Source organism: Aplidium turbinatum, chromosome 2 (assembly GCF_918807975.1).
Source record: "Aplidium turbinatum chromosome 2, kaAplTurb1.1, whole genome shotgun sequence".
NCBI classification, from domain to species: domain Eukaryota; kingdom Metazoa; phylum Chordata; class Ascidiacea; order Aplousobranchia; family Polyclinidae; genus Aplidium; species Aplidium turbinatum.
In genome coordinates, this window is record NC_137473.1 from 52,598,182 (window position 1) to 52,620,352 (window position 22,171).

The 22,171-nt window shown below is 37.5% G+C and overlaps 1 protein-coding gene across 1 annotated transcript; it reads right to left on the reverse strand.

Annotated features, from left to right (window-relative positions):
• Positions 1–3,086: 3,086 nt before the first annotated feature.
• LOC145764912 (F-box/WD repeat-containing protein 5-like) lies at positions 3,087–22,027 on the reverse strand. Its single transcript, XM_082576609.1, has 15 exons — positions 21,846–22,027; positions 21,051–21,155; positions 20,447–20,604; positions 17,903–18,106; positions 17,005–17,139; positions 15,466–15,579; positions 14,723–14,861; positions 13,791–14,163; positions 12,159–12,268; positions 11,574–11,658; positions 10,580–10,657; positions 8,995–9,118; positions 8,726–8,805; positions 7,778–7,954; positions 3,087–4,535 (listed from the first exon to the last, which is right to left on the reverse strand). Exons 1-15 carry the CDS (start codon positions 22,018–22,020, stop codon positions 4,463–4,465), a joined length of 2,130 nt encoding a protein of 709 aa, XP_082432735.1. The 5' UTR covers positions 22,021–22,027; the 3' UTR covers positions 3,087–4,462.
• Between the last annotated feature and the right edge of the window lie 144 nt (positions 22,028–22,171).

Here is a 22,171-nt window from a genome sequence, read left to right on the forward strand (position 1 = left end):
CATATTAAATAAGATATAAAAATGAAAGTTAGCACTTCAATAAACAGTAACATGTTCTTTTAATTGGTTGTTGTTTAATGTTTTTATCATTGCAAATAAACTTTTGATAATGGTTTGAATTTGGTCAAGTTTAGGTGGCCACCAGATGGAGCTAGTAGTAGTTTGGGACTTGGTATTAACTTAGTTGGTTAGATCTATGCTTGTGCTTTTCAACGATAGCAAATCTGTTGAAATTGAGCAAGAAATAAATAAATGGGAGACAATTGATTATCGTGATCACGCAGGGCGTGAACTGGAAGACGATCGATTCGCCATTGAAATGCATTGGCCAAAAGCTTCGTTGGGGGGCTGTCTTCGAACAACGATTGCGCGCATATTGAATAAGATATAAAAATGAAAGTTAGCACTTCAATAAACAGTAACATGTTTTTTTAATTGGTTGTCGTTTAATGTTTTTATCATTGCAAATAAACTTTTGATAATGGTTTGAATTTGGTCAAGTTTAGGTGGCCACCAGATGCAGCTAGTAGTAGTTTGGGACTTGGTTATAATTTAGTTGGTTAGATCTATGCTTGTGCTTTTCAACGATAGCAAATCTGTTGAAATTGAGCAAGAAATAAATAAATGGGAGACAATTGATTATCGTGATCACGCAGGGCGTGAACTGGAAGACGATCGATTCGCCATTGAAATGCATTGGGCAAAAGCTTCGTTGGGGGGCTTTCTTCGAACAACGATTGCGCGCATATTGAATAAGATATAAAAATGAAAGTTAGCACTTCAATAAACAGTAACATGTTTTCATGTAACATTTTTCATGTAGTAGCCTAACATGTTTTCATGTAAACATGTTTTCGTTTATTAACCGTTGCATTCACTCCTCAAATCGCTTTATATCAGACCTGATGTCATCTGATTGTTTTTATCGTTCTGAATACTTTCAATTCTTCCAACGCTCATTGTATGTAAATTTGTAACAGTAGATAGCCCATTTAGTGAGCTTTTAAACCGACGGCATCCAAAGTGGCTCTCTGTGACCTTTGTGCATTTACAGTTTGTGTATTATTTTGTTGTTTTTGTTGTGGATATGGACAACTTTGTCTGACGCAAATAAATAATAATAATAATAATAGTAACATGTTCTTTTAATTGGCAGTCGTTTAATGCTATTATCATTGCAAATAAACTTTTGATAATGGTTTGAATTTGGTCAACTTTAGGTGGCCACCAGATAGAGCTAGTAGTATTTTGGGACTTGGTATTAACTTAGTTGGTTAGATCTATGCTTGTGCTTTTCAACGATAGCAAATCTGTTGAAATTGAACAACAAATCAATAAATGGGAGACAATTTCCTTCTGGTGTGTTTCATTGCATTTCCACCTCGCACTTCCTCCTTCATAATAGTCCATTCCAATGTGTGTGACGTCATCATTTTGTCCGGTTGACCAACAGGGCGTCTTGTGGAAGAGCACCCAGTTTTGTTGCAATTAAATATAATGTCATGAGAAACTACATACATTTGACAAACATTGATGAGTTTCTGGAGTCCCTTGACACTTGATGCAAAACAACACAAGCCTTCAGCATACATTAAATGATTGAAGACAGGAGTTGCCAATGCAGCAGCCAACAGAAAGACCGTTTAATTCAGAAGATAAATCATTCATGTAGATGCACTTCTGCAGCATACCGGTACTAGACCTAGAGGGCAGACACTAGTGAAGCACCTAACTTAACTATCTATCACTCCTGACGGATCACTGAGTGGAAACAATTATCGTTCCTTGCCCTAGAAAATACTATACCAACCCTCAGCAGCATGGAGTCACATGCAAAGATCAAAACTGGGCAAAGATCAAAACCCTAACCTTATTCCTAACTCTAACCCTTACCTTAATTAACCCTACCTAACTTTAATCCTAACTCTGGCAACACCTGATTGTAACTATGGCAACAAGTGTGTAAAAATAGCCACTTTGTAATAACAATAATAGGATGGATAAAGAAAACCGGACATAAAAGAAACCCATCCTCAGGCAAAAGCAGGTTTCGATGTGGCCCAGGAGAGCAGGTGTTGAGCTCTTTTTATGGTCAGACTGCACATCACAGTCACACAGTAGCCTAAGACGATTGAGGTTCGAGATCCAGTGTAAGTTATTGTTTCTTGTCCTAGCCCTATTGTTTCTTGTCCTAGCACTGTTGTTTTCTTGCCCTAGTACCGGTACATCCTATAACCTGTTGAATACCCTAATCCTACAGCTATCACATTTACAGTCATGTCTCATCGCTACTCTGCGAAACAAAACTTAACTTTAAAGAGTCTGTAGAATTATTCGGTTAGGGGGGGGGGGGCTGTTTTCCATGCAGCCCCAACAGATTCAAAAATTGCTGTTATGTATTCTGTAAAATACCAAAAGAGGTGGAGCTTCAAGGATATTTTTTAGCCAATCAGAGCACTTGAAATCCAAAATCTGGGGCTGCAAAGAATGTTGTCCCAAAGCCATGTTTCCAAACAAATTTTTAAATATTTTAATTTTCAATCCGCAATCCATAAGTGAAAAAAGTAATCGGGTCGGACAAACACAGAGGAAAACATATCTTCCCTTTTTTCTCTTTCTTTCAGGGGGGACTGCAGCCCTGCAGCCCCATGGCACGAGCCGCCACTGACTGTATGATTGTCAGTATCTTTGGACTGAGAAAGCTTAATCCTGACAGTTGTGCATAGGCTACTTGTAGAGGCTTTGCACCACCGACGCAGGCCACCGAGATTGACAGAGTGAAGTTTTCCACTTGATGTTGAAGTAATGTCTGTAAATTCCTCCGTCCGTTTGGTGCCGCTGAATGGAGAGCAGTCCAATGCGTTGCTCTGTGACGTTTGGCTTCGATCACCGCAAGCCCGCGCGAGAAACTAAATTCGTCTCGCGCTTGCCTTCAGATGATCTCACATTTTTTGTAAGTTCCACGTTTCATTTTTTTGACTACGTTGAGCAAAATTCATCAGTTTTTAGTTTGGTTGAGGTAAAGAATGGTCGTTTGTTTGCTTGTCACGGGAGTTTGAGAAAAGGAAGAAATAAAACAAAAGGTGCACAATTGTTTGTATTTATTTTCATAGCGTCAAAACTTAGAACAAAGAAAACAGAGAACAAGCCCGTTTGCGCACAACTCAAGCTCACACCCCGCGAGTTGAACCAGCGCTGCTTGATCTTGAAGTTTCTTTCTTCACGAAGTCACGTTCTCAACCAACTAAACTATCGGTGCGGATATTGGTAACTTCAGAAAGTTTAGAGCTTCTTGCATCAAGCATTGAAGATGAGTCGAAATGACAAAGTAGTTCGTAAAAGACGTTTTCATAAAATTGCAAAAAAAACCCTCTCCCCCTGTCCGCACTGTGTCAATAAAATGCCCGCAATTTGCAACCCCCTTCCCTGACTGCAGGCGTCTTTTATAGACAGAGCCTCACATCATAAATATGATAAAAATCAAAAATAATTGTGCAGCGGTAATAAATAAACATTAGGCTACAATAACCCACACAAAATCGATGTACTGACAAGATCAAACTTGTTTAAATATCCAGCTTTAGCAAGCGAAGGCGAGATTTGGCATCGAAAATTGTAAAGTAAGCAACACAGTGACATTCTTGCCCCAGCACAAACCACTTGCCAAGGGATGATGGCTTTGATTGTGAAAGAAAATAACATTGTTACCACGGTATAGTATCCAGATGTCAAACTTATTGCTATACCACACCACAGCATGGTAACAAGATGTTTATAAACTCCCATTTGAGGGTGTGTGACGCTGTGGCAAATAACTTACTTTAATATTAAAAGTACAACTTAGTATCGTGATGTGAGTATTATATTCAGATATCAAATGGTATTGGAGTCTTTGTCTTCAAAACGAAAGCGGAAATATTGTTCCAAAAGTCAATTGAAATTGTTTTTCGACAAAAAACAAGCACAATATATTTTTCCTGTCAAGACATACCTGCACTTGCTGTGTCATACAAACTTCGTATTTTTTAAGATTTCTGGCCACACGACAGTATCACCACACGGTGATTGAGAAAACCATGCTAAAATATCGACATAATCGCCGAACGAACACAGTGGTGCTGTATTGCACAAGTAGAAATAAAAACAAGGAGATTAGTGACTAGGCCTACACGTGTTTTGATGATTTCCAACAGCAAAGGAACTGCAAGAAAACAGCAGATGGATCTGATGGTTGCCGTACGTAAAAGTGTTGCGGTCGTCAAACGGAACAAAATAGCATCGTTCCAACGTCACAAACAACGTCATAAAAACGTCAACAACGTCAACGTCATAAAAACGCATTTGATCTGAAAAATCATAAAACCATTAGCTTTTGATAGATATTGAATCAATGTAAACATGACGAATTTTCCAGTCTGGAAAGGAGACTGTCACAGTAAACACAGCAAAGCAATGTTAGGAGTCAGGACTTATGGAGATGCTGGACATGTGTCCGAAACTTTATCCTTGCTTTTGGTCGAGCTCCTTTCAATAATCTGAAAAAATATTTTAGAATTATAATATTCATCCGACCGCATCTTCTGAGGGAAGATGCTACAGCGCCAAATTGTTTAACTTCACAGCCCATTTCGATCTCAAGCACTTCTTTACCAGTGGCGGCTCGTGACTTTTGGCCATGGGGGTGCTGTAAATGGTGATGTTTTTTTTTTTTGCACTCAAAATTTTGCACTTTTATATGCTCTAAAATGCCATTCCTGGTGTTTTCAGGACAAAAAATAAAAAGTTTAAGCAGTTGAAAATGTGGATTTTTAGAACTTTGAAACAAAAAAATTGTTTTTTCTTAATACTTTAGCTGCCAGCGTTTTGAAAAAGTGAGAGGAGTTCTCCTCTTGTTGCCATGGTAATGAAAAAATAGGTTGCCAAACTATTGAAATGCACTTTGAAATTTCGGAGCAAATCGGTGTTGCAATTGATCGGCGAAATGACAACTGCATTTACAAGCGCCGCGCCAGTCAGCAAATCAGTTTTTTTTACATTGAATCAACTTGTTCAGACGTGAAGTCTATGCAAAGAAAAACGATAGGCCAATTGGTTGATTCAACGTATTCAGACGTTGAATCAATGTAAATACGAACTGTTAGGCTAACTGGGTTCTTTGAACAAATCCAATGGCTTTAGTAAATGTTTCTCAATTAAAACCTGTACCTAGTCAGCAAAGTTCCCTTTTGTACATGATTTCAACGTCTGGCGATGTGAAATGATACAAAAATGAAAAAAATTTGCAGGCCAAGTGCCAGGCTACCGTGCCGACGCTGCACTTGGCCTGTTGCACCTATAGGCTACCATGTTTGGTTTGCCTCTATATGACATACATTCAAAAGTTTTGTTGACATCAAAAATTCTTTGACTGTTTTGAGTTACAGCATCTTTTTGTGAAAAAGGTTGTTTTGATATAAAGCAATTATTTTGAAGAGTCTGTTCAAACTACTAACTTACAGGCTGAAGGCACTCAAAAGCAAACAGTGGATGAGATATATTTCACATATCATATTTTTGTTATTATTTATTTGCTTCAGACAAAGCTGTCCATATCCAAAACAACAAAATAATACACAAAATGCAAATGCACAAAGGTCACAGAGAGCCACTTTGGATGCAGTCAATTTAAAAGCTCACTAAATAGGCTATCTACTGTTACAAATTTACATACAATGAGCGTTGGAAGAATTGAAAGTATTCAGAACGATAAAAACAATCAGATGACATCAGGCCTGATATAAAGCAATTTGAGGAATGAATGCAATGCATAAAATCATCAAATAACTTATTTAAAAAATGAACATATTATTACCATAAAAATGTAGGACTAGCAGTAAAAATTGCCTTTGAACATTGATTTTGTTGTGATTTGCAGTAAGCAACTACCCTGACAGCAAAATCTGCCATTTTTACATTGATTCAACATCTGCAGACGTTGAATCAATGTAAAAATGGTGGATTTTGCTGTCTGGTTAGTCATAAAACATTGAGAGCTATAAACCTTATTGTTACTCAACGCAAAAAGAAAGTTTACTAGCTGGACGCATATTGGACATATGTGTCTAAATGCCACTTGTACTATGAGACAACTTTTCTTCCTCCTGATCAAGACATTTTTCCTCTGATCAAGACATCTTTCCCAACAGCTTTTCCTCTGACTATTAATGTCAAATACCGTGATATCTTCTTCAGCTCTCTTCTTTTATTCCCGCATCTACATGAGTTTAAAATATACTATTGTCTTATTTCATTTTTAGGTAAAATTTTTCACAAAAGTTGCGGTACTTGTTTGCATAAATACGAGCAGTTTCCTTTACAGTACAGTAGGCTATGCTATTATCAGGTACGGTACCATGTAAAACATCGTAATCTTAATGTTAAGCAACAGAAAGCAAGGTTATTAAAACTAACATTTAAATTGGGTGATCATTTATTTTGTCTCACCTCATATTCCACTTGACTTTCACTTTCATATCCAAAATTACTTGTCTCTGCCAAAATACTTATATATGGTTTGACAAATCAATGTTGGACAACACATTTTATAGATTGGAAAGTTTCAAATTAACTTATTTACAACCTAATTCAATAACGCAAATCTGCAATTTATATATACCATTAAGGTTTGATCTGGCATTATGGATTTGATGTTTCATACAGTAGGCTATGCAGTTTAAAGATTCATAGCCTATTCACTGTTGGCATATACCGGTAGTTTAGTTTATTTTTCATCATTAACATGTCTGGAATGAAAATGGTTGTGAAAGCTACAATATACACCTAACATCAATACGGTATACGAACATGCCAATAAACAGGAAAAGGTAACCAGTTAATGCTATGCATAGGTCTATCTATACTGAGAAATGTTAAAGAAAATAAATGTAGCCTATGCTGTAAGCATCTGTTCTTAGTCCAACATCATCATTGTCTAAAACACTGACGTCTAGGTCTAACTTTACAAAAATACTTAATTTACATTAGTCTAACTCTAAACAGCTCAAAAAGCAACTGCAAGTTAGTGAGGGAGAACACACATTTAGCTGCCTGACTAGCTTCGACTGACAGGGTTACCAATAGTAATACCACTGGCTTACAGTCCAGCAGTTTCTGTCGTAAGAGAAGTTTCAAGACTACAACATGGCAACACTGGTACTGCAAAAAACGCAGTCCCTCTCCCAGCCAAAATTGTCACTTGTGAGAAATTCGCGCATGCGCAATACCGCACAAACTAGACGAAACTGGGACTGCAGTACCAGAGTTTCCGTATCAGAATTTGTTTAATGCGGTGATTTGTGCTATTGTTTTCTAGATATGACGATAGGTTTGAGAAGATTTTCAAGAAATACACATATATTAGGTTCTTCAATAAAGGTTAGGTTATACATTAAGTTATATGTGTAAGCAGTGAAATTACGCTAGGGGGTGCTGCAGTACCGCAGCACCTTCTGACGAGCCGCCACTGTTCTTTACGTTCCTATTTTGTGGCTTCTACTTTTTCTAGACTTCTCCCATGTTTGGCATTGTTTTCGCTATGATGATCCGAAAGAGTTAAGTTTTAATAATACCCATTTAGGCATAGACACCTTAAATAGAAGGTGTCTATGCATGCATTTAGGATATATCTAAACATTTGAAAAACCTTTTCGTCGATTACAAATGCCAACAAAGCCACCCTGTATGGCGGGAGAGCTTGTCCTGGTAGAACCTATCCTTGTGCTTAGCTTATTAAGCTGACCTGTGAAAAGACTTTGACCTCCAGATTTTAATCGACCAGTCGTCGCTCACAGATACTGCCATTGATGGGTCACGTGGGTTCACAGCTACGCAATTGACTATGTCATCGTGCGTGAACGTGGCTATGGAGGTGCCGTAATGACGATCCCACATGTAGCCTCGTGCGTCTGCCGAACCACTGTGACGTCAAGTTGAAATTTAGTCAGATAACGTCAAGAAACTACAATGCAACATACTTGCATTGGCAACACTAAAAAACGTGCATCCGTTTCTTTATAAGTAGCGTGCTCTCTCTGAACAAGGTTTACTCTTAAAAACTAGCGGAACTATAACAGTATCTCACTACAGCTTATTTCTGGCAACACTGCAACCACCCATGAAACAACAAATCTGGAGAACATTATAGTTGTCAATTGAATGAGTTTCGCTTTTAGCAGTATGATCGTTGCTTACTTCACAATGTAGATTTTAACGATCTGTTTTAGCCTGATGCTGCGAGTTCTCTGTGGTAATAGCAGATTGCACTAGTCATGTGCTATGACGAATTTCATAGCACATGACTAGGGAACTGTGCTCGGAAAGCTAGTGCAATCCGCTATTACCACAGTGAACTCGCAGCATCAGGCTAAAACAGATCGTTAAAATCTACATTGTGAAGTAATCATAGTTGTCCTTCAAATAACCACAGCAAGAAATAAGCAAAATCGATCAAAGCCCATTACAAAGGATATCTATAAGCTTCAGCCGAGGGGAGTGACCTCCAGGTAATTCTAACCTTTAGTTGTAAAAAAGTATTTTTCTTAATAATTTAATGGATAGGACATAACATGACCACACCCCTCCAAAGGTCCGCCACTGCATAGCAATGGGCTTGTAGATTAAGTACAATATAAGTATATTGGAGTCTTTATTAAAACGATGCACACCATAAAAGTTAAAATTTGTTCACCTTGCCACATAAAGATCATTTGCAGACAAGTGGAGGAAGAACGCCTCCTTCATCACATTATGGCCTGACAATGTCGACACCTGTGGAGATTGTTTCAATCGACATTCTTTATCACGTAGACAGAAGTGTTAGTTGCACTAAGTGGCAGCCGAAGTTAGGCTGTTACAAATAGGTAGATAAGGAATAGGCTACACGCAACATAATAAAATTTTAAAATAGCGTCAACTGCGTAATTGAAATTACTATTTCATTGTAAGCAAAACCCCCACCTGTTTCATTGTAAGCAAATCATAAACCAACACCCTAATCTTGTCCGACAGGGTGATAGGGGTGAGCTCAAACAGTGGATCCTCTCTGCTTCTCGTCCATAGACGAACGTTCACGTACAAGTATCTAGGCGAGAGACAACTTATTTTATTTTTATGGCAGATAGTTTTCAGTGCCTTGTAACAAGTGCTGAGACTGAAAGGAAACACCAATGTAATAAACACATACCCAGTCAGCAAATAAACCGCTTTTACATTTCATACGTTAAAGCAACATACGGTAAAACGTTGCGAATCCAAGGACATGGCTAATCAAGGAGAACTATGCGACGGCAGACTTGACAATGGACGAAACACTTTCAAACCATCTTCTCGTGGTTTGAAACGTTTGGTTGTGATAGATAGATAGAACAAATACTTAACAAACAATCACAGCAATGTATGACACATATTTAGAAACAATTTGAACATGCGAATGTTTTCACCTAAGCAAAGCCCTCATCCAAACTTTGAAAGTCTTTGTAACACTATTCTATCATATTTGTAACAAAAACTTTCAAATTCCTGATGAGTGGTTAGAAGAATCTGAAAATCCAAATTACTTGCAAATATGTGATTTTTATTGTTGCAATTGCAATGCTCAAATCCTGTTATATATAATCTTTTGCCTTACATTGAAATTTGAAAACAATACGACTGGCAACTGGCGTTACTCAACAACCAACCATAAGCACGAGCTGTGAGCGTATGATGCAATCGTTGATAAGTTCGTACGCCAGCTGCTGTTGTTGTCAGCGCGGTCAATCAAACGCACGTGGTCATCTGGTCACGTGGCATATGACGACACGAGCTTCAGGGAAGTGAAACTTCGATGAAATCGCTTTCTTTGTCAGTTTATCAGTCACCAGATCAGGCTTTTTTTACATTCTTGAGAAAATTACTAATTTGTTGGATGTGTAAATGTAAAACTTTAAACAAAACATAGTGACAATATTCTCTTGATGATGACGCTGACGTCTCTTAACCACTGATTGCTGTTTCTCGAAGTTGCGAGAATTTGAAATTATACAATATACAAGGATACTTCATTTAGGGTGCAACCAAACCACTGAGCACAACGAGTACATAAAAACTGAACCGGGCTGATTTTATTTACTTGTTTAGTATATCCCCAACGGCAAAATCCGTTGTTTTTACATTGATGCAACGTCTGCAGTCTGCAGACGTTGTAAAAATGTAAAAATGACGGATTTTGTTGTCTGGGCTGTGACAAAGTTGTCAATGTTGGGAGAACTTGAAGATCAACTTTGGTATGTGCCAGACTTGTATCAAAAAACAAATCAATCCAAATAAATTAATCCAAGTACCGGGTGACGTAAGATACACCACTACGAATGGTGATATACTGTACAACTTTAGTTCTAACGTTTCGTCAACAGAACGACCGACCTCATCAAACAGCTAAGCCACGTGACGCTTCGACGTTCAGGGCAGACAGCAACACAAGAGAAAAAACGTCACAAAACGATAAGTATCGTAGTCAGTTGGATACAACATGCAAAGCGATGCCAGTAGATAAACAACGAACCTGTTGCATGGGGAAACTGTCATGCCAATTCCTTGGCCATTCAACTCAATCTTGTGATCCCACGTATCCACTTCTGGTCTGCGAAGAATGTGATGATGGGTTAGATATTTTTGACACCTAAATGCTTCCATAAGATTTATTTTGCGTTGATTGGGACAACAATACACTGCAAAACACATATGCAACATAGCAGGCAGCTGGAAGCAGCGAAGGACACGTAGTTATCGAGTCAGCTGGTATCAATTATGTTGACATGCCATTAAGTGACTTGCACAGACATGAACGCGTGCTTTGGAGCGGTGTCGAACCGACGCCCTTCCGAACGTCGAGCAGGCGTTCTCACCACTCAGAAAACACTTCTCCAAGATGATGAGTATTAAACTTTTTACGTCGTTTCAACTTTGTAAGACGTTGAAACAATGAAAAGCGCCACTTCAAAAAGCTAGCTCAGTCAACGGCAAGAATGTTTGTTTATAATCGAACGGTTCTAAACGTGACTGAAATGGAGCGTCTTGAGCCAAACTAGATTGAACCGGAAATAACAAGTTTTCATGACTAATTTCGTAAGTAAAGCACATCAAATGAATAACAAAGTAAACATTGCCAATCTGCAGTCAAAGTTAGAACATAAAAAAAATGAAAATATCAACAGCTAAAACGAAACAGTCACCACGCTTTAGTGATGGTTGAAACGAGATTCTTTAGAAAGAAACTTAACTCGGAAAGTTACTAAACCAAAGCAAAGTAGCGTTGCGTTAATACAAAATGGAGAAACATGCAGCTTATTCCTAATCGTTTCGGTCAATGACTTTGAATTTTACGGCATGCTAAAGTCTTCCTGTTTTTCCAGTTCAGAAAGAAATGAAACCATTGGGTCTGGTAAAACCAAGGCAAAGAATTTTGAGGCAAAATAAACCTTTTTCGAGCAGCCCAAAAGCATGGCATGATTATTACAGTGATACACTTGGAGAGTCACAACACATCACATTCCCACCTGCTGTGATCCGGTGCATGCAGCAGATGGCTTATGCTCTGATCGGCTACCTTGCTGCATTCTTCCTGCCTAACGATTTTAAAGCCTGTAAAATGAGCATGTTGAGACGCTGGACATCTGGGAAGCGTGAGGTGCCACAGAACAAGCCTAATTCACCATCCTCATGGAACCACAATGTAAAGCTAAACCTCACAAACTGAGCGATTCACAGTTCAGAAAATTTCTTAACATTCTTTTTGCAAAACAATGAGTTTTAGCGTAATAATACACAAACTTTCAAGTATTTTCAAAATCTGACAATAACCAATATGTTCATTTCACACGTTTGTGTCGAATAGGCTTCAAGTCAAACAGTGATAGATCCCAGAGGTTTGGCTGTCTATTTGATTTAAATGAGAACTTGAAAGCTTGTCACGTCTGATCGACGAAATGTCGCAATAAATGCAGATTATTGTCGCTTCTAATGTCTGGCGATAGTATAGTTTCAAATTAGACGTCATCGGAAGTTTCTAGGCATTCCAATGTCACAATTGGAGCTGATGCCTGTCTACTTAAAAATTGAATAAGACATTGCATGAAACTCACCAATCTGATGCGGTTCTCGAACTACGCTCCCGGTGAAGCAAACCAGCAGCTTGTAGTGATCTGGTAAGGTCACGTGATTAAAATCTTCGTCAGCACTGGTGGCAGCTGAACTGTGGGTAATAATGACTGATGTGTTAATTGTGTATTGGTCATTGCTACTTTAATATTTAGAAGACTAGTCTATTCCCAGACAGCAAATCAGATCGGGTTTTGGCCGGAGATTGCACCTTAAGGACAATACGAAAGGTTAAAAGGTAAAACAAACTTTGACAAAAAAACGCCTCATTTATTTATGAGTTGACCGCAAGTGCACGGTAAAATTTCGGCCGATACAAAATGTTTGCGAGTCATAGTTTTGTGCGAAACTTGAAAAAGCAATTTGCAAAATCAATCTGTGTGCTTGAAGTGGTCTATCTTGTTGTATACTTTGTGGCTTGTGACTAAAGTCTGTTGGATCGATTATTAAGCAGCTTGCCAACAAATACGCCTAGTATCCTGCTGCATGTGAGACCTTTTATGCTATTGGAACTTGTACGATCAGTACCTACTGTGAAATGTTATTAATACAGTGCATGATAAAATTTGTAAATTTGGGTTGATGCTAGGTTGTCACATGTGGAGCTGTGGGATAGTAGTATCTGTGCAATGAAATTTATCATTGATGTGGTGGTTGACTGATCGTGGTATTTCTCTGCCATTCCGATGGTGCTAGAAAAACACGATTACGTATCACAGTGTTCCCTTAGTCTTTTATGACATTCTCGAAAAAAATAGCTTCACTGAAATTGTTTTCTTTGATACGTTTTTTTTTTCAAAAATGATTTTAAAAAAACAGAACGTGATTTTTGTCCAGGTACAAAATAATATTTTTGTAACTTAAAAACCAGTCAAATGGAAAGTTCATCTATCACATCATCTTTCGTCTAATTCAACAAAAAAATAATTAAGTGCCATTCGTTCTGTAAATGTAACCATAGCTTTAAATTGGCAATTACACAACTTTTAATAACCTGTTTTCTTCAATGAAGTGTTTGTATGCAGATGTGAATAAATGCCATCCTCTATAAATACACGCCCTATATCTGACTGTAGTCAACAAGAAGTGTGTCAATCAAAACAGTACTTCCGGGTGGTAAACATTTCAATCTCAACACTTGCTGGATTCTTAGTACATGCCACTTAAAGAAGATTACTGTCAGGTTTGTGAGCAAGGGAACAACCTCCTTAATAAAGTAAACTAGGTAGCCTACCTATGTTTATGTGCCTCATTGAAAATACACGACCAAACAATAATTGCTTCAACTTATTGACCCCTTCAACTTAGCCTGCCCTGTCATATCTTGCTGATTCAAGACTAGCTATCAAAAACCTATCTTTCTACAATTGTTAAAAAGTTGATTTGGTTAGGTGGCTTCTTCAGACCTTAAAAAGTCATCGTTTCATGATTGACATTTGACAACTCATCAGAATAGCATAATGTTGCTTATAATATCTTGTCATCAGTCTGACAAGATCATGGTTCAGATTAATTATCTCAATTTACAAAACGTGCCGTTTTTAAATCCTTTCACCATCTAGTGACATTGAAACGACGTAAAAAAATAACTTTGGCAACTGGGTTGTTGTACGAACCTGGAGTCCACCTCACTCGTCAGTGAATCGTCGTTCCGTGAAGGGAGAACTCTGCCACAAATGACGCATGTGGAAAGTTTGGTTGTATTTTGTGGTTCTGACGACTGACTAGAGGCGGGTGAACTTGTTCGAGGAATATCGTTCACATCTGCAATGCTGTCAGTGTCTGTGCTCATAAGTCCGCATGATTTTAAAAGAAGATTTGGCACAGAGCGAGCAGCTTGTTCCTGGTCGTCATTCCGTCGATTGCCTTTCATACAAAAACTGAAGCAAGTTGTCGTGGATTCGCTGTAGCGAATTGGAGACCCCCTCTTGAATCGCTTCACGCGGCGTTCGGGAAACGATTTCTCGTCGCAATCTTGGCACAGTTGGTCTGTAAATTCGTATTCAAGCACTTCAGAAAATCATCTAAGCACCAAGACAACACATTATTTTGACGTAGTTGCCATGTAGAAGAGGCTTAATCCGAGAAACCAGAACCGGCAACTTGGATTTGGTAGGTTTTCCCGTGATGTTAGACGACTAATTTTTGCAGACATTACAATTCAGCAGCATCAACTAAATGCGGATAAAGGGTAAATAAAGGTTATGAACTCATAACCAGTGCATGTAAGTGACCAGTGCATGTAAGCGACCAGTAAATATAAGTGACCAAGTTATGACAAATATTATTCACAGTCAACTTTAAAGTTTAAAACAAGGGCTAAAAGTAAAGTAAAACACACATGCAAAGTGTGGCTGAAAAAATTACTGCACTCAAGTTGCAACTTCAAGGGTGAAAGTGACTGAATATTTTCAGTAAAATACCGTAATAACAACAAAACATTTCACCTAATTCCCTAAGAATCGCGCACGGGATGGGACCCAGAGACATATAGGTTCATTTTTAATATATCCGATTTATCACGTAATATCGATGAAAATAAACGTACTTTCACAATCTTTTCCTTTATGACCATCTTCAGAAACATTGACAAACCCGCTTGAAAGACTCTCTTCCTTCTGCAAGTGCTTGCAATGTATTTCATGCAGCAAATCATTTAAGTCGCTGTTGTAATGCTTTTTGACCAGCTGAGCAGAAAAAAATAGTATCAGTTTTCAAAAGCCGCATTTTGTTCAGAAATTGATAGGGTTCTCTGCTGGCTTCTATAGTAACAACCCTTTGCCGCATTACTGTGGTATGTAAGTTGCAAGAACAAAAGGGGTCATGACATGATATAGGCTAGCTAGATCATAGAACAAAACAAAAAACAAAAACATCTTTCACGAAAAAGAAGGGTTGTTAGTATGGGTCTGCTACTATTCGGTGAGTCCGATTCGGTGAGTCCGATTCGGTGAGTCTGATTCGGTGAGTTCCTAACCTCTAACCCTAACTCCTAACCCCTAACCCTAAAACGGCAATGATAATTAGGCCACGGTACCCGATAATTAAAAAAAAAAATTGAAAAAATCCCCCGTTAAGGGATCGGACTCACCGAATCGGACTCACCGAATCGGGCCATTCTGGTTAGTATAGTAGTTCGCCGAGTAATACGAGGTAAAGAGATAGGTTTAGAGTAGAAATGTAATGTAGACCACACGTTACACGTATACCATAAAACCTTTGATAGATCACGTATGGCACTGCCACCGACAAAGGTCTTCTTACATATGCTTAAAATATTGTAAAAGTCACCTGTTTTATTGGCCGGGCAATGTCGGCAACTTGCAAACAACTGAGTGTGAAAAAGTTATTGGAACGGAATAAAAATGTTCGGGTAACTGTGGATTGGTGGAGATTTTCAATTTCCTGCAATACAACCAAAAAATACGAAATGAATCAACCAAGATAGCAAAGTGTTTCTCAACATACAGCTGAGTAATCATACATGGAGGTGACATTGTTGACACTGAGTCAAGAGGTTTTCATACTGTGGCAATCCAACTATTGCCCCTAACAGCACATTACTCATCATCACTATTTATTTATAATCCTGGTATTGCTCACCTGCTGATATGAAAACTACAAGCAAACCACTACAAATTTGATTGTACACTACGTATCACGCACCATGTCGATGTAACAAAAATTTGCATAGATTCGATGTTGCTTGTGTAAAACACAAAACACTGATTAGCAAACACAAATGGAAAATCACTACGCTCGCCTTTTGTATACGGTAGCGTATTGTTAAATATACCACAGACAGGCAAGACAACAATACAACAGGGTTAAGCATTATATATAACTATATATTTTACATATTTACAAATAGTTTTAACAGCCAAACTTTTCAAATTGTTATAATGCTCAACCCTGTTGTATTGTCGTGTCTTGCCTGTCTTTGGTACAAGAAAACAAACTCTCTTCCAAAACTGTGTTAAATATACGTTGTATAAAAATATATATTAATAAATGAACTTCACAGTGTAGATTCAAACGATCTGTTATAGCCTGATGCTGCGGTTTTTTTTGGCAATATCAAATTACACTAGCATTCGGAACACAGTTCCCTAGTCATGTGCTATGACGAATGGTGTTGAAGTCAGTGAGTGGTTTTTTAAAGTGGCTCTTTGTTTTAGCTTGACGCTGCCGGCTGTTGAGTTTCTGTGCTGTTAGGCGTTATTGCTGTGAGGTTTTGTTGGATCAGTTGATTAGTAGATTAGGTGACGTAGTTCTTCCCTTTCGGCGCGGTTGTTAATTTTAGGATTTTGTCTGCTAATGAATATGGCCTCTTTGAAACGTAATTGTACCGCGTCATTTTCTCTTGCAATAATTTTAAATTCAAATTCTGCGTGGCATTGTTGTTGGTGATCAAATACCGAACTTTTATCCGAGCTGAGATGTTCTTTGAGGCGGGAATGGAGTGGGCGGATCGTGCTGCCTATGTAGCTTAACAAAACCACTCACTGACTTCAACACCATTCGTCATAGCACATGACTAGGGAACTGTGTTCCGAAAGCTATAGTGGAATTTGATATTGCCAAAAAGAACCCGCAGCATCAGGCTATAACAGATCGTTTGAATCATGGTGGCCTATGGTCACCATGGTTTGAATCTACACTGTGAAGTAAGCAACGATCATGCTGCTAAAAGCGAAACTCATTCAACTACATAATAAATGAATGCTTCACCAAAAAAGGTACAAATTTGTCGAAGCTTCCATGAACACTGAACAGTCAGACAATCGCGGTAACAGTAAAAAAAGACACATATAATTACCACTAACCCACCTGAGCTGATTTGTTGAGAATGACTTCAAACAGGCACTGCCTGTTGCGATCTACCCAATGAGCACGAGCCGACAGAATGTGGCTCTCGTTCAGCCAGGTTCCCATGACGTCAAACGGGTTTATTCGCACACGAGACTGGCAAAAAAATAAAGTTTTCATAAACTAGGCAAGTCGCCGCACGTGATATCAACAGGAAAATTAGAATCACAATGTTAACAACATAAGAGGACTAAGCGTTTTTTTTAGATCTGCAATTGGGGTAAAAGTTTTTGTTATAGTAAACACCGCATTTTCAGGCCTAGTTACAGCCTGCTTTGTTTGTTCTTGCAGTGAAATATTGTTCTCGTACTGCCTAGAGAAGACAAAACGTTCTAGTTGAAAATGCAAGGTACTGCGCAATTACAGACACACACTTTATAATATCAAGCAACACTTTGCCTGATTTTGCTATCCCTGGCCTCAGGCGACAAAACTGTGATTGTTGTTGAGAGAATCTAGTCCGATATCAAACAATTTTGAGCAAAAACTATTAAAAACATACCATTACAAAAACAAAAAACACTATGTAGATTAAACTGCCATGCACAATAAGCTACAGTAGCTACATTGAACAAACTGTCTAAATTCTCGCAAGCAGGTTCGTGTTTTTGAAGGAACATGGAAATGAACCTCAATTTCATTGACTGACTCAAAAACAATTACTGGAGTGCTGCTTTCAACATAGTAGCTAATCAGATAGGAAATTTCTGGTAATAGTGATTCTAGCTCCAAAAAAACTTAGTGCTGTTTATGATGTGTATATGATCAATAACATGGTGAGGTGGTCTAAAATAATAGATTTAAAGAAATAAAAAATCAGATCTGTTACGACGTAAACATCACAAATACTCCAATTTACCTGAATTGTAAAATTCCCTGCATAAATGTTGTAAATAACTATTTCCCCTCCTTGTTCTGATCCTGAGCACCGTCCCGACACCAGCAGTTGGGTGTCACAAGGACTGAATTGTGACAACTGTGAATATTTCCAATGGAGGATTGAATTGGGGCCACCAAGATTAGAGCTGAAGACTGTGTTGAATGGCCAATCGGCATTAAACACCTACAAAAATGACAAAGAAACTTTTAGTTTTAGTGTCTATTCAAATGCTACAGATTAGCTCTGTTGTCAAAATCTATAGAACATGGTAGCATTGACAAATTGAATTAGCTTTTATTCCAGCAAAATACTACAACTAAATAACATGATACGTTCTACTGGTGCAAATTAAGCTAAACTATCACAAGATGTATAAAGTGACAATCTGCTTTTATTCTGACGTTTTGTCAATCCGACATGACCGACTTCTTCAACCAGTAGAACGCATCATGTTATTTACCTTAATGCCTGGTTAATTCAATTTCAAAATGCCTCAATCATACTGTAGTAGAAAAAGGCACATTAATTTATTAGTTGAATGAGTTTCGCTTTTAGCAGCATGATCGTTGCTTACTTCACAGTGTAGATTCAAACGATCTGTTATAGCCTGATGCTGCGGGTTCTTTTGCCTCAACAGCCGGCAGCCTCAAGCTAAAACAAAGAGCCATTTTAACCCTTTAAGGGATATAATATTTCTAAGAAAGTTTTTTTCCAAATAAATATGTTTTGTAGTTTAAAATGGCAACTTAAATTGAATTAAAGAATTTTTTTTTAAATTTGTTTGTTTGTTTATTATAAAACGGTATGGTACATATGTGTACCATTGTCCCTTAGGGGAAATTTTATTGATAACTCTTTTGATTATAGTTGCTTCATATGAGGAGCCGTATTGTTTTTCATAAGCAATTTCGCTTTACAGTCTTGTGATTTTAAAGATTTTACCCACACGACTATTCAATGTTAAGTATTTAGGGGGTCAACCCAGCCCCATATTCACCCCTTTTATTATGAAAATGTTGTTTCCACGCAATATAACTTGATGATGGAAATCAGAAATTACCACAATCATACAGAAACAACTTCCAAGTGTAATGGTGACAGTTCAGTAAAGTTAGCTACCTTTAAGGTACAATGAGGAGCGACTTCTACCATTTACAAAGCACAGGTGGACATTGCACTCAACACATATAGGGGGTCAACTCAGCCCCATATTCACCCCTTTTATTATGAAAGTGTTGTTTCCATGCAAAATAACTTGATGATGGAAATCAGAAATATTCCCACTATCATACCGAAACATCTTCCAAATATAATGGTGACAGTTCAGTAAAGTTAGCTACACTCATGGTACAATAAGAAGCAATTTCTACCATTTACATAGCACAGGTGGACATTACACTCAATACATATATTGCTTGTTCTGTTTTGGAGTGTTTTTCTGGTGCAATGTTGGCATATATGTACAATTGTACATAGGCTATTAACATTTGATGATTTTAAAGAGCTACGAATCAGCAACAACACGAAACAACACTGCCTACAGGCACCTCAATAAGATCTGAAAAGTTATCTGATATTTCCCCTAAGGGACAATGGTACACATATGTACCATAAAATTTATATGATTTTTTTCAATACTAAAAAAATTTCAACAATGGTAAAAACGTTTATATATTACAATACAACAACTATCTTTTATGTTTCTGAATGAAACAGAGCAAACTGCTGCTTGTTGTTTCCACAAACATACCGTGAACAGACGTCACCGTGGTACTGCGCTAACTGTTCAAAAACCGACCTTTGAAATGTGTGAAAAATGATCCAGAGTTTCGAAATTCTAATTTTATATTGAACAATCAATGTAGCAGAATACCATAAAAACGTAAAATTAACAAAAAAATGTTTATTTTAGTTGCGGAAGCCCAAAACTTTTATGGTACACATATGTACCATTGTCCCTTAAAGGGTTAAAAAACCACTCACTGACTTCAACACCATTCGTCATAGCACATGACTAGGGAACTGTGTTCCGAATGCTAGTGTAATTTGATATTGCCAAAAAGAACCCGCAGCATCAGGCTATAACAGATCGTTTGAATCTACACTGTGAAATTAATTTATTAGTTTTGCAGATAACTAAAAAGCTGCTCTGTGCTTATTCGTCAGTTGCCAAAAAAAAAAAAAAACTATTGATAAGCACAATCTTGTCCAAGTGTATGTAAATAGCCCTACTGAAACTCTTGTAAATATCCCTGAAAAATCCAATCTAATAAATAACACCCCAGATAAAATCCCTCTGGTAAATATCACCCCATAAAATTCAATGGGAATATTTACAAGGGTGGAATTTTTTCGGGTATTTTTACTGATTACCATCTTGTATACACTGGTATGGCCATTGGCTAAGGTTCCAGAAACTCACATCACTGAGTAGCAAAGCATATCAGATTAAACATACTATCACAGTGCCTATGGCATCAACTAAAATGAAGAACTACAGTATATATTTGATCTCCAACAAACCTTAACATAAGCATCTTTAGAACATGTGCAAAACATCATGCCGTTGTGTGAGAACGCAACATGAAGCACTTCATCTTTGTGCTCTGTTATTTTATCAAGTTCAATGCAGGGCACTCTATCAGATAATCGTTCGTATTCTTGTTTCCAATATTTAGCACCTATAAAGTAGAAGCATTGATTGTTGTTTCATATTTCTTTTACTTGTTGTCATCATTCAACAAATGATTCCCATTTAACTCATACCCCACAAATGATTGCAAAACAGTTGGTGCATCTAATAGCACCTAAGTACAGCTAAAGTTAAGTTAGAAAAAACAACAGTTTGACAGATAAAAGGCTCCACTGGCATACAACCTCTGTTGCATGTTTTCATTGAATCAGCACTAGGGTAAATTGGAAATGTTGGTGCACTTACATTATAGTTATCTTGTCATGGTAAATCACTGTTTGATGATGCCAGAATGGGACTAAATTTACACCATGCAGATGCAGACCTTACATCCTCTTCTAGCAGTGGCTGTAGTAGTAGCAGTGGTCCAGTCTTAATTCAGTATTGTACTTGTTATCGAGAGTGACCAGATCTACCGTAATTTAAAATTCTTACCAGGATGAAGGGTGGTGTCAGGTCTCAAATGAAAATCTTTCAAAAATCGCTTCTTCCACAAAAACTCCATATCTGCAAGTGTTTTCCATCGACAACACGTTTGTGCTGAAACATGAAGGTACCATGTAATTTATATTTGGTATGAAAATTCTCATCCAAAGGCTTAAATAAAACATCAATACATAATTACAACACATTAAAGTATTCAATTTATTTATTTCAAAACAATATTTACTTGCACAGTATAATAGCATATACATAATCAGAGGGGAACAGTATTGCGTTACTTTTGTAGCGCCGCTACATTTTTGTTGGAGTAGAAACGCTATTCTTTTCCAGTGTAGAGGCAGCAGAAAGGCTTTCTTTCCAGAGCGATGAAGAGATTTTGATCCATTGGAAAAGTTATGCTGAAGCCAAAGCAGACTGGACTCAGCAAATCGCATTTTGAAATGCTTATGTTTTTGAAAGACGATAAATTTCACCTATAACTGTTTTCTATAACAATGTAGAAATAGCAGTGTAAACAAATGATGTCTTTCGTTAAGGTTATTTTGATGTCACAAGATGCTTTTGTGTCAGTTTAAGTTAAGACAAAAGCAAGTAGTAGCAAGCGTTACTTTAGCCCAAGTAACAGTAGCGCATTACTTTTAAAGTAGGGGATGCCCTCCTCTGTACATAATGCACAAATAAAATTGCTTAAACTTGAAACTTTCAACTAATCACAAAAAGGTTGCTGTAATAATCTTAAATTAAGTAGGCCTATCAACTGTAAAACTTTGGAAAACTAAAACCTACCAACACTGCTTAAATCTCTGAAACTTAAATATTCAAAAATTGAAATAAGTAACTCCTCTGGTAAATACATCCATAATCCTGTTGAGGCCTTCAATATTTCACGAAATGATAAATGATGAAGGATATCTTCTTCACTTTCTTCTGCTTCATTCACTAATACTTCAATGTTTTTCATTATTGAATTTAATTTAGTAAGCTAAAAATAAATAAGCTAGGCTATGTTAAACAAAGTGCTCAGACTAATTGCTTGTTTGTAGTTATATCATGAAGATTAACAAAGTACATGTTTAAAATACTACTAATAATACAACAGTTTATAACAATCT